Source organism: Netta rufina (assembly GCF_964035555.1).
Source record: "Netta rufina genome assembly, chromosome: 2".
NCBI lineage: Eukaryota > Metazoa > Chordata > Aves > Anseriformes > Anatidae > Netta > Netta rufina.
This window is the reverse complement of record NC_140124.1, coordinates 106,252,995-106,269,789: the sequence shown is the minus strand read 5'-3', so window position 1 is coordinate 106,269,789 and position 16,795 is coordinate 106,252,995. Positions and strand designations below refer to the sequence as shown.

The following is a 16,795-nucleotide window of genomic DNA, read 5'->3' as shown; positions in this document are numbered from 1 at the left end:
CTGCAGTCTTTAGTTGTAATCACTGAGTGAAAAATGAAAAGGATACACATCTCAACCAATACTGAAACAAGTCACATTACTTAGTCTGGTGTGAGGTCCTTCTTTCATTCAGTCCTGATACTATAAAAAAGGTAACAATATTCTGCTGAAAGTTGATGGCCAAATCCAAAACTTAGTGTAATATCTGTCCTGCCTCAGTGAGAACGAGGGATTCTTGTCTTTGCTGTGGTATTAGGCAGGTGTGTTTGGTTTCATGCCTTGCAAGAGCAGAAGTTTACATTACTCTACTTTTTTTTTTTTTTTTTTTTTTTCTTCCCAATACTCCAATTCTCAAACAGTATTTACTGTAGATTGACTGTAAATTAGTAGCTAGAGAAGTCAACACTCTCTCTTCAGAGTAGCTTGAAATCCTACTTCTAAGCAACTGTGTTTTGTTCTAGAAAATTAAATGCTAAAATCATGTCAGACGTTGATTTGGAAGAGAAAAAACATGACTGTAGCAACTGATTAGTTTTTAAGCTTAGATATTCTGCGGTTAGTTTTAACAGATAGTTCTCATAAGATCACGGAAAGGTTGCCATGTATTGACCTTCATTTACTACTCAGCATGAAATTAATCAGCTAATGAAAATCTTTCTGTTAGATACGTAGGCTTCATTTTACAGAGCTGCAGAATGTACAGACGTTGGTCTCCAAGTGGGCCCTGAAGGCAACTGTTTGTCTCCATGGCTGTACCTAATTTTACTTATACACAGATAGATTTCTGCATGGGGTTCAGTTTCAGATTAAAACATCTAAAATTAGGTGTCCACTTGCAGATTTCTGCATGTGAGATGAATATTACTACAGTCAGTGGAGAGCTAGTCTGTAATGGCAGCAGACCTTAAAGACTCGACCAGCCAGAAGGTACCTTTTTGGGGGTCAACTGAACAGCTTTCTAGGCTCTACTGACTTTAATGGGAGTTTACAGATGTGTAGACATCTTCATGAAGACACTTAAGGTTACTATTAAACCCAATGTCCACCCCAACGAAGGTCTAATTTAAGCACAATAAGAGGTAGTAAGAATTCTGTTCACTGGGCATTTTTTGTGAGCGTAGGAAGTGCAGTGTCTCCTGCTGGAGATATTAAGTCTTAAAAACATAGTGAATAGGGCTTGTTCTGTTTAACAAACAAACACAACCACACAAACAAAAAAGTAGTAAAAGGGCCAAGAGAATTGGTGATAATCAGGTACCTTTTCCTTCAGAAGGGGAATAGGCACGGTTGTGCTTATATATGACTAGGCTTAATGAGTCCTGTTTGGTCAAGACTGACCCACGGAGGCCCAGCGCGAGCATCCTGGTACTTTGGGCATAATGATGCGTCTACCTGCAGATGGTGGAGTGGGGACAACAGGTCAGCAGCCTGTGTGGCTGTTTCCTCATAAAGGAGCATACCCTACCCAGAGATTGCTGGGTTTTATGAATTAGGGACTTGAAATATCATAAATGGTATAAATAAAGTAAACGTAGCTGACATGCAAAAATGTGGACGCATTGTCGCTTTAACATCGGTTACTTGTACTGACTTGCTTATTCAGATTCGAGACTCCAGGAGACAAGTAATGATTAAGAATCACTGGTCCCCAGTGAAGCAATAAACTCGCAAGCAAGTCCTCTTTAGAGACATGGACTTCCCAATTCACAAATCTGAAAGCACTGACTCAGACTTTTATAGCAACTGCAAGGGTATAATGATTTCACTGTTTGCATATACAGCAGAAATCACTATTTCTTTGTTCCTGCTTGAATGTCCACCGCACCTTTACAGTGGAGAAGAATGGACTGTTCCCTCTAGGTCCCAGTACAGTGAAGCATACAAGTACAGACTGAATTGCTTTGCCGAATGCAGAAACGCTTAAAAACATGGTTATCACTAAGATGTGTTAAAAGTGCTTTGCTGAGTGAAAATAACATCCATCAAAAAGTGCTTCATTCTTGCTCAGGAACAGTCAATATGCCACCAAAATTTTCAAAGACTGTAATTTACTCTGTGTGCTTTTATAAATAGTTATAATGTCAACAGTTAAGAAAATACTGTTCCCTGTCTCTTTGTAATTTATTTATTCATTTTTATCTTATTATTTCATTTTATTTAGAGAAGATAAACAGGTTAGAAGATGGATTCTATAGCTTAACAGTTATTTCTGTGAACAAAATAATACTTAATTCTATGCTATAGCACTAATCAAGAAAGCTTTTTCTGTACAAGAGAGTTTTTCAAGTTCAAGAGAGAAAGTGTTCTGTGCATTTGCTGTATGAAGAGCTGTGGCGTGTATGGATAACTTTTTGCAAAGCAAAATGCACATATCTGAAAGCATGAATCTATTCCATAAATTCATATACGTGAATACCAAAATGACATTTTCTTCCAGTGTCCTTTGCTTTTTAGAGGTACATATCCTTTTTCATAAGTACTGGTATTCTATATTATGGTCTTAGAATGAATCGACTCCCCAAGTCTTAAAATAACCCAGATGTTTGTTTGTTTGTTTTCTTTCCTTTCTGCACTCTTAGTGTTTATCAAATAGTTGTTGAAGAGGAACGCCCACGGAGGACCAAAAAGACAACTGAGATCCTGAAGTGCTATCCAGTGCCCATTCATTTCCAGAATGCCTCACTTTTGAATTCCCAGTACTACTTTGCTGCAGAGTTTCCAGCCAATGGTTTACAAGCAGCTCAGCCTTTTACTATTGGTGATAACAAAACCTACAGTGGTTTCTGGAACACTCCTCTTCTTCCTCATAAGAGCTACAGCATCTATTTTCAAGCTGCTAGCAGAGCCAATGGGGTAAGCCTTATTGCAGGTGTGGTTTTATACACTGCGTAAGTGAAAATAGATGATTGGTGCCAACTAGCAAGGTGCCCAGTGTAATTGCTAATGAGAAAATAAAGTAACTGTGAAATTTAGCACACCAAATTTTAAAACTGACAGTTTTCCTGACACGGTATTGCTTAATGATTAAAGGTTACAGGAAGGAGGAGGGGAAAACAGCACATTTTTGTCAATAGTGAGCAGGCAAAGCAGTGTGTTATCATTCTGTCATTATCTAAAAGCTGTCCAATGAACCTGGTTGATCAGCTTTTTTTTCTTTCCATTTTCTTTTTGTTTTCTTGCTTTAAAGAGAAGAGTATTGTGATTCCTTTCGTTAAGTTTAAGCCAAACTTGATTGTGGGTTTTAGCACATCTGTCTTGGCCTGTCCAACCCCATTACATTAGCTTATAACGTGTTCAGCTCCCATTTTCTCATTTGGTTGCCCTGACTGAATTAGATTTTTATTTTTTTTTTTACCCTTTCTGCAAACAGTAAAAGAAAAAATAAGTAGATGGAACTGAAATGAAAAGTTTTTAAAAAGGCCTTCACAGATCATGTTTCATCAGGCTAATTCTTCCTGGAATTGTTTTTCATTTCCTGCACAGACCTACCCAGAGCCCTTCAGTTCTTGATAAGTTTTGGCTGTCTGTGCTGACAGCCTGGAAATGTTTTCTGCCAGAAACCATAATGGTCCCTCTTTCACAGTGCACTGACAGTGCAGAAATGTGAAACACCATTGATTATTTTTTCTTTCTAAAATTGTCTAGCACGATGCTTAGAACTGTACTTATCTGTAAGAAAAAGAAAAATCTCCCAAGGTCATTAAGTTGCCAAAGGAAAAAGCTGAACGCTTGTCTGTGCTTTTGAGAATCTTTCGTGTATTTTCTACTTTCAGAGGAACGTTAACTGAAATGTTTATGTAACATCCTCAAGCAGTATTTGTCCATACTATGAAAGCACATTGAAGTTGCTTAATAACCAGTTAAATACGTAATGAGGAACATAAAATAAACACTTCCCTCACATTTTATCAATACTTTCAAGAACAGAATCATGGATGAATTTCTGTGCTTAGAAACACAAGATGTGACCTTTTTCCTCTTTATTTGACACAGGAAACCAAAATCGACTGCGTCAGGGTAGCCACAAAAGGTATGTTCATATTATGTCATGTATTCTGTATTCTGGTCTGTTGACCTTTCCTTCACATGGTCTTTGCAAGCTTCCAGAAATGTTTCTATTGCTAAAAGGCATCACTAAACCTATCCCAGAATTTTAAAGGATTCATTTGCATCTCTAGCGGAGATCTAGGAAGTTTGTTTGTTTGTTTGTTCTTAATAATAAATGTGTTGCTAGTTTTTAGTTGTTTACTTGAACATGTATTTTTTAAATATATTCTGTGGGTTTTTATATGATCTCACAATAAACAGTTTGGAAATTTTTATATATAACAGATTTGTAAAATTGCCAATTACGGCGTGCATACTAGCTGCATATTCATTAGTAGTGAAAATGTTTTTTCACCCCTTACTCATAAGCAATTATCTTATCTTTATTGCTTGATAAAAGAAAAATGGAGAAATCATGTTCTTCATTTTCATGGTACAGAACAGCTCTGTTTATTGGAATGTCAGCACATCATGCTACCATTTATGAGACAAGTTGGTATAATTGAGGCAGTGCCAGCTAGAAGGTTGATCCCCAAACAGGAAAGATAAACATATTGCTGATACATTCAACTCTGAAGACTAGGAACTTGTCTGTGATTATCTTTGTAGTCTCATCTTTTTAGCACCTCTAGCTGGTGCCAGCATCAAGGCATGAAAAAGAAGTGCTGGAATAATATGGTTGTGTGGAGATTGTAGCAGAGGAACAGGAAAGGAATTACTGCTGAGTAGGAACAGATAATGCTGCCATGCAGTTTGGGCACCTGCTAAGAGTATGACACCAAAAAAAAATCATTCCTGTGCCAGTATTGCTTTTGGGAAATCATGTGTGTCCCCTAGTGACTGTCCTTAATATAACTGGTTCCTCCATGATTCCCTTGACATGCAGACATAACGATTCTCCCACCTACACTGTATCTAAATATGATGGATGAGGATTTCTTTACTTAAAGTAACGGAAATGTTAGCATGAAGTTGCCCCTGTTGAATGGCTGGATCTTCCCCAATGTGACAATGCACTTTTTGTGTCTCTTGCTATTTTTTTCAAAAACAAAAGGAGTAGTTTCATTTCTAATTTACTAACTGACTGCTTATTAAAACATAGCCAGCTTTCAAATATCTTCACTAACCTAATAAAACATAAAAGCGATTAATTTCAGGTTAAAATGGAATCCTGTGTTGTTTTCTGGGAGTTTCAGTGTTACCAGGAATGGATTACATTACCTCACAAACTGTGATAAGTGATTAGGGAATGGGTTTTAGATTATTTGAAGATTTGTATTCCTAATCACTAATGGATGTTCAGCTATTTCAATTACTTGACTGGCTGAAAAGTCTTACTCTCTCATTTAAGAAGTGAGGGTAACTTCATGAATTGGAATAGCTTCCACAGCAACAAGGTAACACGTTTGGCAATGGAGATGTGAGAAACGCAGCTTTTATTTCAAACAAATCCCCGTACTTTTTTTCTCTGAAAGCCTGTTTCAGAATTTTTCATAATACCTTTTTGAAACCTGTAAAATAATGCAAGTGGTTGTTGTGAGAACGTTGAAGTCAGAAGTGTCCTCAAAGGCATTTATAGCTCCTGGTGCTAAACTTTCCGGGTGGGCTCCTGTAAAGCACTTATCATCATGCTTATAAACCAAATGTCTCTTATATTTTTAAAATATATATATATATATGTTTAAATAAAATGTAGGCTGTGACATATTGTAATACAATATTAATCATACCTATTTGCACAGGTTTTTTTTCCCTGTGGATCCCACAGAGAAAAGCAGACTTCTGTCCCCTCTGTGGACTTACCACTCATGGAATAGAAAAAGTAGCAAAAATGCTTACTGGTCAGAAGTCACCACAGCTGTAGTGTCCAGTTCTCAGCCCCCTTCTGTCCACATTCACTCACCACCACCTTTTTAGAGATCATATAAAAATTCTGATTCCAATAATTGTGATTGTAATTTAGGATCAGAATATTGGGTTTTGTTTTCCTCCTGCTTCTGCTAAAGTCAGAGGGAACCTTTGCCACTGACTTTGTTTGGAGAAGCATCTGACAGCATATTCTGATGATGCAGAGCCTTGTGTTCTTAGTTTTCTATAGAGAAAGCCTTCTAGGACCTCTGTGAGTATTTGGTGTATATACAAATGTGGAGACTGCAGGGTTTCCACTCCCATTATTTTTGACAAGATAATTAAACAAACAAACAAACAAAAATCAGGAAGAGATTTTCATACCAGTGGTAATAAAGGTTGTCGTATTTTGCTTGAAATATGGCTTTCATATACCTACTCTTTCTTCAAGCTAAATGATTGTAAAATCTCAGCAGACAAAGTTGAAAACATTCCAAAACCCCTTCAAGTTTATTGCTATCAACTTTGTGGTGTTTTGTGATTTATATTAAGACTATATTTCCTGATATGACTTACAACACTGTCTGGATAGAGACATCTTGGTTATCTCCTAGGATTTCAGTTCTCAAGAGGGAGACATTATTGTTCTAATTTTGCAATATTGGAAGGCTTTCATTAATTATGAGAGAGAAAAGGATATTATAATATTTTAAATCCAATAGCAACAGTACTCTAGCAGCTACTATCAACACTGCATTTCAGTGTTGCAGAGGGATATTTCAAAATATTATGCAGCAGCAGTTTTGAGTTTAATTGTCTGCAGATGGTAGATGATCTATTTTCCTCACTCGTTGCCACATTTCTAATAGCACCCAGGCTGTTCTATGTAAATTAGTGATCTTTCATATAATTTTCTCCTTAATTTTCCAATATTTTTTCTTTGCATCATTCTCCAGCTGCATCATGTTGGATCTGACCTTTTAATTTTTTTTTATATTTCTTAATATATATGTATCATAGTGTGCTTAACCATTTAGAGACAACCATAGAACTGCTGGCAAACAAAGAAATCTAGTACTTTATCACTGTGAGCCGTGCTAATAGTTATATGTACCAGTCAGGGATTGTTAGAGAAAATTCAGAATACTCGAGGCACACAGGCAATTCGTGTTTTTCAGCTTTTTCTTGTCTTAGTGGTAAAACATGAACACGTGTAAAACTTGGACCTCAAACAGTTGCATGCACACCTAACTCAAAGCATGATGACTGTCAGTGGTTCTTCTGTGTAAGATGAATGTTAAGTACATGGTTAGTGTGTGCATTTTCAGAATAAAGACCTAAACAGGTAGAACAGAAATGAATGAATCTAAGCTAGCTCAAGAACATCTTACATGAAAATTACCTTAACAAGAAATATAGGAAAAATATATGAGAAAATAAGGAAAAAAAAAAAAAAAGAGAGAGAAATTATTAAAAATTACACAGAGAAGTTAAGATTAGAAAAATCTGAATAGGCAGTTAATTTTCACTTAGAAAGCCCAGTGCTGCAACTAGCAAAGCCAGACAGTTTCCAGTTTCCTCAAACACGTTATATGTAAATAATATGCTTTGAGTCCCCTTCCTGTAAGTCACATACAAAAGCTCATTAATTTGCAAAATAACCAAACTAACAGCAACTGAGGATGAAAAGGAACTTGTGGGTGGTTTTTTTTTTTCTTTTCCTTTTTTGTTTATAAGAAGTTCAGACAATAAACTATTGACCAAGATTCTTCTTGCTGGCCTAGCTTCAGTCTGGCTTTTTTTTCCCTCATGCATGCTGACCTGGAAATCTTCCTTTGCCTTAGCTGCGATAATCGTGACTCAGCTTACAACACCATACATTCGCATCGCCCCTGCTGCAGGCGACGACCAACTAACAGGTCAGATGTTCGAGTATAGACAAGTTATCATGCCCATTTTTGTCTCATTTTCCTTGGCTCCTTTTTCCTGATGATTTCTTCATTCTCTGCTCATAAATAGTTCTCTGTGTTAAAAAGTTTCTTTTTGTTTGGAATTTTTTTCTTCGGCTCAATTAAATAAAATTGTGTGCTTGGCACCAAGACATACACACACATCCCTGTATGTACAACTCCGCTGCATGTTTCCATTGTGTGTGTGATCTGTGGAATGTTCCTTCAAGCCTGATTTTGTGAAGAGATCTAGCCTTGCTCCATCCATAAATTCAATCACAGTTTGAATATAGACATATATCTGTGTGCCTGTTTATTTTTTTTCTATGTTATCAGATCAAGACACAAGAATATCTAAAGCATTTATTTTAGGTTCATGAGTTGCATGTGTAAGCTAGGATAAAGATATTGTATTAATTACTTTTTCTGCAGTGTGTTGGGAAGGCCATATTTTCTGGCAGCATTTCAATATGCATAAAATTAAAAAAAAAAAAAAAGTAAAACAGACTCCCTCATAATTATGTCATACATGCATTCTAAGCTTAAAGCAAAATAACCTGCAATGTAAGACATAAAAACGAACAAATCTGTAAGGTTTTTAAGTCTAATTGTCTAAGTAAACTTAGTACACAAGTGAGACAATTACTGTGGGCTCAGTGTGGCTTGAAGGCCAGTTCTGAATATATAAAAATCTTTATGAACCTGGGGAAATAATTCATTTTGTTGGCGAATAAACACACATGCAAAGCTTTTCTGGGATTTGCAAGCCTTTTTATTTTCAAACAGAAGCAAAGAGCACTAAAATAATCTCTAAGGTCTAAGGTGAGTTTAATGGAATATGTAGGAGGGGAAGTTAGACCTAGTCCATCAGCATTTAGCATATGATAAAATCATTGCCCTTTTCAAGAATACTGGCATAGTTACTTGGGGAGCATGTAAATATTGCTACTGGGGCATCTGAGGGACGAGACGAGTTCAGATCCTTAGTTATTTGAATACTGCAATAGTCAACAAGAGACAGGTAAATGATTCGGCCCAAGAAGAGAGGATTAGTGGCATGCTTACTGTAACTTAATGCTGTGATATGGGTTATAATAACTAAGCTGAGTGATACATAACGCCCAAGTTGCTATGTCAATCAGGACAAAATTGTTGCATGTTTAATAGTATTATGTAATAACACGTGAACTACCAGAATGAGATATGTTGATTATGGTAGGAGGTACTAGCCTGTTCTTGTTGGTGCTCTGTCAGAAGCTCTGTCCACGTACATATTTATAGCTCATTTTTTTCACTTGCAAAGACAAGTAGAGCTTTGAAGAGGCAAATAGCATCCCTTATGTATCCTTGAACTTCAGCAAGTTTTGTTCATCACAGGATTAAAATAAGTTTATAGGTTTTTACATATGGAGGATTAAATATTTTTCTTCTCTATCTTCTTCCCTTTTTTCTTTTTTTCTTCTTCTTTTTTTTTTTTTTAATGCAAAATTGAGTATCAACGGAGACCCCCAGGAATAGACCCGTTCCACAAGAGGAGATTGTCTATGGTAGTCAAAAAATGAGAGAACAGACATAACAGCTAGCATAGGACATCTAGCAAAGTATTTGCTTTGTCACTGGTGGTTCATAGCATTGGCAGTTTGGTTGTCTGTCAGGTCTGTGACTTCTTTATTTTTAAATAAATGTATTTTTAAATAAATGTATCTATTATACCAGAGACTAATTTTGTATAGTGAAAGATAAAGTATCAAACAATAGCAGCAAAGAGCATTCAGAGCTGTCTGTTAAATGTATTTAAAAGACCATGTGATGAAAAGGGAAGCTTCATCCTCCTCGGTTTCTGTAACTTTAATAGGGAGTGAAGAAACCTTTCACCCAGCACATGTGGTTGTTCCCATGACAATTCAAGCTTTTCTACAGAGACATACCAGGCATGGACCCCTCATTCAGGCTTTCCGAGTTGAGGATAGTAATGGTATCTGCAATGTGCTGGAGGAACCCAAAGATTTTCTTAAAGGAGTGCTGGAGTGGGCACATGCTGGAGTGGGCACGAGGGAACAGGGAATGATGCACATACTCCCAACATGTTTCTCCTACAGACTCACAGACTGTGGAAAGGATCTACGTGTAAAATGACTTCTTTATGTGGAAATCATAGGACTATTGCCAACTGCAGTTACTACAAGGCTTACAGCTGTAACTGTTAAATAACATTACAGAGCATTTTCTGTTTAATGCCTTTTCCTCGCCTCTTCACCCAGCACCAAAGTTTGGGATCAAGAAATTGCTTTTGTCTTTTAGCATTTGAGGAGATATGTAATTAGTGGTGGAGAGGGCAGGAGAGGGATTTTCTTTCTTTTTTTTTCTCTTTTTTCTGGTGGGAAGTTGATGTTTCTTGCATAATGAAAATTTAAAATCTTGGCTGCATTCCTGAATATTGTTACTGTTTTTGAAAGATCTCCCTTTTCAGAAAATCATGGTAATACAGCTTAGCTTTCAAGCCAACTCACATGCACTTCCTCCGTCATCTACTTACCCTGGCCCTTACTGATGCAATTTATAAACAATGCATTATTAGTTCCAATTTGTCCTTCCTTTCTCCCTCCTTTACATATAAAAGTAAGATGACTTCCAGCTACAGGATCACCTGCTATTTGTCCTAAATATCTTGACAGCATCTCCTTGATTCAGTACTCCGTTGGAGGCTGTAGCAAGGGGAAGCTTTTAGCATCTGTTGGCCAAAAGAAAAGACTATGTATACAGGAAGCATAACAGGCCTTGCAATACAGTCTCCAAGTTTAAATAAACAAACACAATTTTACTCTCTGGTTAAAAGTATTTAGAGGATGAACAAAGAAGTTATCACTTATAAGAGACCGTATGATCTTGACTTTAAAATTGAATCATAAATCTATGGTTCTGAGAAAGCTGAAAGCATCTTCATTTTGCTTCACTATTTTCTAAGAGACATTTCATGTAATAGTTTTAAATTGTCCATATTTGGTATTCACTTGGCCCTCATCTATTTTGTTCTGTCTGCATTCTGATAAAATAGCATGCTTGGAATTGTGATTAGGATGTTCATTCTTTCAGGCATTTTCTTAATTGTTGAAATATGTCTGAACTACTTATATTTAAATTAAAGTATTTCCATTTGTGATTTACTGGAGCAGCCACCACTTTGCTAGATATTATTAAGACTGATTTCCATAGAACGCCCTTTTTACTACCCATTGTTAATTACACATGCAGCTGGAAGCGGGAGTTCTGTGCTATAGAGTCTTCATAGATAAAATTCTTGGTACAAATCAGATACAAAATATGTCAGAAATTTTGTAGAATGACCAATACTTAATAATTTTAAAGATTTTTTTTAAATGATACTGACAATCTTAAAGCTTATATGAATTTTACCCTGCATACCTTAAAGTCTAAATGAGCAGCATTTTTTATAACCATGTTAAAAGCAGTCATAAAATAATTCTAATTGGTTTCTCATCCTTTACAAAGTTATCTGCATAATAAAATACACAGATTTCTTCAGATATGAATTCAGTATGTGAGATGTATTACTATAGTCTGGGTCAGATTTTGTTATCAGCCATTCCAGTGTAAAATTGAAAAACATCAACTGAAATCATTGATTGATTAAATTTCAGCCTCATTTTTTTTCCCTCCAGATTTATTACTCTGTGTCTCATCATAAGTGAAAACAGTTTGTTTATTAACACAAAACAACAGCATGTATTTGAGAAGGACCATTTTTCCATTTATCTAGTTTGTTGGATAGAACTGGGTTAATTACTTGATCGGTATTTGTGGCTTCTCCTTTACGATGTAATTTGAGGTATAGCAGCATGGGCATGGGCTGGACAGACATTCACATTCATTTTTCTCCATCCTGAACCACGTAGCCCTGACTTAGATGTATTTGGACATATGGAAACTGGAAGTGCTGCTTTGGGTAATTGAGAATCCAAGATTTCCTAGCTGACACTGCAGTGCTGTTTGTAATAACAAAGCTACGTGTAGACATTTCTTCAGACTGAATACACAGTTTTAGGACCTTATTCTTCTCTTGATACTTCTGATCATAATTTATATCAGTGGGAGTTGTGCATTGTTATTGAAGGGAGAGCAAACACCTGTATGGTGTAATGCCAAAGCCATATTACAATGCCATTGCATGGCTGAGTGACAAGGAAAGCAAGGAGATATGGATCCGACTCTTCAAAGTGAAACTCCAGGCCTGTTATTACCTTGTAGCCCCAGCATTTTTTGTACCAGTTGTTCAAGGATCCTGATCCTCCTGCTCAGCTGGGCAGAATGTAAAGCAAGAGGAAATCTTCCCACTTTCTGCAGCAATGGCTGAATGCATTTCAATGTGCCAGAGTGTCACTTGTGATTTATTGCCCATTTTTGTTCTTTTATGTGTTATATTTGTCATTTTTGCAATGACAGTTTCATCTATAAAACAGTATAGTTACAAGAAAATGTTAAGAGGATACAGCAGTGGCATGGGAGCTAGTGTTTCCTTCTCTCCCTTTTTTTCTTTTTTCCCTAGTACATTACAGAGTCAAATGTCAGGTTTTCTGTTTTTAAGACAGTGCAGCCAAAGCAGCTCAGATTCTAAATGTAAGTACATTTTGCATAGAGCAGATGAGGAAGAGCTGAAGTTAAACAGTTACACAGAGGGTCTAAAAATAATTCTGATAACTATTCACAAATGCTGAAACAACATATAATACAGTCCCTTTCCAGCTGCAGACAGTAGAGAGCCTGAGCTGATTAGAAGTCAGTTACTGATGTGATTCTATTAGTGGTATTAAGTACTCCTGTTCATATTTTGCAGTAATAAGGATTCCTACAAGGTTTTCTGAAAATTAGCTGACAGCCTTAGTTTTGAATGTGTTCGAATCATTACAGAAAAAAACAAAGGCTCTAATTGAGGATTCAGGTCCTCCTCCCAATCAGCTCTGGTTGCTCCGAACAGGTTGGACTGGGGATGGTGGGATCTTTGCAGCTCTCCTGTGTTAATAGGAGAGCAGAGAAGATAAATTGCAGAGGGCCAGGGCAGCAGCTCTGCTCAGGCCACTGATGCTAATGGTTGGCAAAGGAGGTATGAATTAATCAGCTTCCCTGGCACCGCATGGTCAGAGCCAATGGTGTTACAAAGATGGGATGGGAACAGCTGGAGAGGATTCCTTGACCTAGAAGGAAGTATTAATCACTTGTTATCCTTTAGGAAGGACTAAATAGCATAAATAGTTACTTTCTGCACTGTAAAGACTGGAGTTTGTCTTTTATTCAGAAGAATTAAAAAGTTGAGTGCCACTGAGTTAATAGTCATTGTAGTACCTGTGTTACATCCCTCAGGTACACAACTAACTGATTAGGAAATGTGAGTGTCCCAATCCACAGCTGAAAGAACACGATGCCACGTGTCCGTATCAAGCATCTCTTTAGTGAAGAGATTGATGCAAAATTTAATTTCAGACACTGAAGACAAGTCAGCTCAATTCATCCTAACTCAAAAAATAATCTATTTGCTCAGCAATGTGTGATCTTCATATGAGAATATCTTTGAGGCTGTCTGAAGTTGGATGGGGTAAAACCCAATCATAGAAGTAACAATATGAATAAACTGACAATGATAAACTCTTAAGAAATGTAAGAAATTTCTGCCATCTCTGCAGTACCAGTCAGTATCGTATCTAATCCAAAATAGTTCAACGTCAGCAATCGGCAGAGAAGAAGGAAATACAAAACAAAACAAAAATATTAGTAATTTAGAACATGCTTGTATGCAGTGTGGTGTGCTATTACATTTCTGTATAAAGAAATGATGCCTCTGATTTTTGCATTCAAAGCAGAACATGTTTTGCATGTACCACAATGAAAAATTAAGGAGAGACAAGGGAAGAGAGAGAAACTCAGAGATATAATTAGTAACTGAAAAAACCTGTGAATTTCAATGTTTCCCATCTGTAGTTATTGACTGTATTCATAAAATGCTAGGCAATTAGAATTTTAATTTGAAAGAAAATGTGGGACCTGTTTGGGGTAAAATAACCTGTAGTTCTCGGGTACTGCAAATCTGGTGTTGGTATCTCTGGAGAGTTATCAAACATGTAATGCGGTATTACATGGATTATATCCGTGTTAATGTATAGACTAACATTACAGTATATTATGATCAGAGTAGTGTTCAAGGTGGAGAGTAATACTGAAAGCTTTAATCAAAAGACAGAATATACTACGTTGGGCAAAATAACATTTCAGCAATTCACTCACTTTTAAGATTCCTTGAAATAACTGAAATTTCAGTAAATGCCTAAGCTGCATTTGTCTGCTTAGAGTAATATCTCAACACTGCAAGCCATGACTATAGTTACTGTTGGGATTTCAAGTTACTTTTCCAGACTTTATATTGAAAATGTCCTTTTCTGCAGTAATGGGAATTTGACTGCAAGAGCAAATGATTTTAGAGATGTGTGAGAGGCATTCTAATATATTTATGCACTTTCAAGCCTTTATTTTTCAAAAACTTTGAAATTTAATGTCCTTCTGCTCATCTGATTTTCTGTTATTGCTGACCACTGGGAAGTTTTTGTATAAATAGAAAACACCTGTACAAATTAAAGCTGAGTCATAGTTTTGCAGAAAAATGGATGGGAGTTGCTGTCTCACGTGGTTTTAAGGTGAGATCAGGAGAAATACAGTAGTTTTAGGTTCTGTTTCATCTTTTGAGTTCACATCAGAAACACAAACAGAGGGGAAACAGAGGAAAAAATGTAAATCGTTATTGGTCAGAACCAAACATTAAACCTTTTTGAAGCAAAACACGTTTTCCAGTGTGCTGCTATTGAATTAGGCAGCTTATGTGTATAACTGTGTTGATAATTAAAAGTGATATGGGAAGGACTGAAGAGAAAAAATGACTATTTAAGGCATTCTTAATCAAATATGACAGTTGGACATTTTTCTGTAACTCCTAAATCCTACAGGAAATACATGAAAAATGAAATGTAAATCAGTGACAAGCATTCATACAAGGCCTAGTCTATTCTTGTCCATGAACTAGGATCTTGTTTTGTCTAACACTGCTTCAGTTTGGACAGCTTTTTATTGGCAATACTGTAAATGCTTTTCAAATCTGAACAGAAATTATACTGTATTGGTACAAAGACAGGTTTAGAACTCCATGGAATTATTTCTCCTTTCTTATTCTGATTCTCCTTTCACATTCCTCTAACCTACCTTCCTGTCCCCCAGAAAAGTGTTGAATCTGGAATTTTTTTTTTTAATTTTTTTTCTTTTGTCCTGCTTCTTATAAATGTATAGCAAATATATTTTTACATTGCATGTATGTATTTTTGCCACACATGCATCATCACATATATAATTTCATATATCTTTAAGTAGAATGAGCAATGTTATGATTTCCTCCAAGAAAACAGGTAGGTTGTGAATAACAATAAGTAAATTCTGTTACTGAAGGATTTCTGAAGAGCACGTCATTAAAGAGTAAGCAGATAGTAAAGACGTCTAGTTTCTTCTTTACATAGTAGTCAGATAGATCTTTTCAGGTCAGGAGGATTTACCTTTTTTATTATTTTTTTTTCCAGTGACGGACAGGGTCTGTCTTTGAAATGTTTCCGTGACCCCTCCCTTTGTTGACATACAGATAGATCTGTGATGTACACCATTGTGGCTGCTTCTTTGGCCACGGAATATGAGTACTTACAAAAATGTAACCAGATTATTTTCCAAGTGAAATACGGGCAGGGGAGTAGGGCTGGGGAGTGCTCTTTAGGGATATTTTTAAGTTTAAGGTTGCAAAGAACACTTCTAGTTTTTCCTTAGAAAATTACTTTGTTCCAAGAACAAGATACACCATGTCTGTATCTTCTGTATTGATTATTAATTTCTGGGTGTGGTGTTGCTGTTGAGTGTGCCTTAAACAGCTCTTAATGATCTCAGTGCTATTCAGGTGCGAGGAGTTTGAACTTCTTTCTTCCATTTTGAGTGAGAGCTTCCAACAGTTAGGATGACCAGCAGAGAGGAAGTTTTTTATGAATTTTAATTACTTACATTTTCTGTGATTAAGAAAAAAGGGGAAAAAGAGCTAGTAGCGAGTTTTGTTTTGTCTGGTTTCCTGAAGAAAATAAGCTGTTTATAAAGGCTTGCTTACTTGTTTTCTTGCAAGTCCTTTTTTTAAAAACACAGACTCGGGAAAAATCCACCATAAGAAACCTAGGTTAAAATCCCATTAAAAAAAATACTGTGGTGAGACCAAAAGACGTGTATCAAGCTAGGAGCTTTACTTGTTTTAGGCATGTTTTGTAAAGAATGTTATTATTCCTGACAACCAGAAACACAGATGTTTTTTTTAAAAAAAAAAAAAAGTCTTTTTGCTCACATGCACCAACATGAATCATCCACCAGTGAGAAATACTGTTCATTCGATAGTCAGTTAAATGAGTCATATTCATCAGTGAAGTAGTTCTTTGCATTTCTTTTCATGCAATTCTTTGTTGCTCATATTTACATTTCTGTAAAGAATATCACAAACAAAATTAATAATTCATAATTATTGTTACATAGTGGAGCCTTATTTTGATAGTCCCTTCTGTGCATAGATCTTTTAACAAGACAGATTTTTCCCTCATTTAAAAAACACCAAATAAACAATACACCAAATCAGCATGGTTGTCTCATGGAAGTACAGAAATCTTTTTAAGGAAAGAAGATCTCTGCACAGCAATATGTATTGTACTGATGATCATAAATTACAGATAAGATACTCTCCTGCTAAATTATGAGTGCTGTTTTCCCTGTTTCTCAGACATTCAGGAAAATAGATATAGTGAGAGCTAACACATCATAGCAAGGAGAACCAGGATACATCAATTTCAACGCTTAAATGGCTTCAGCGTTCAGCAAGACAGAAAGAAACCATAATCCCTGCC

General features: G+C 36.2%; 1 protein-coding gene across 6 annotated transcripts in view; it reads left to right on the top strand.

The window, feature by feature from the left end:
• PTPRM (protein tyrosine phosphatase receptor type M) overlaps positions 1–16,795 on the top strand; it is a 464,463-nt gene that overhangs the window by 281,729 nt on the left and 165,939 nt on the right. For all 6 annotated transcript variants that reach the window (XM_084281573.1, XM_084281572.1, XM_084281574.1 and 3 more), the window contains 2 exons: positions 2,559–2,832; positions 3,973–4,009. In XM_084281573.1, coding sequence (XP_084137699.1) covers positions 2,559–2,832; positions 3,973–4,009 — 311 coding nt within the window. The remainder of the gene's footprint in view (positions 1–2,558; positions 2,833–3,972; positions 4,010–16,795) is intronic.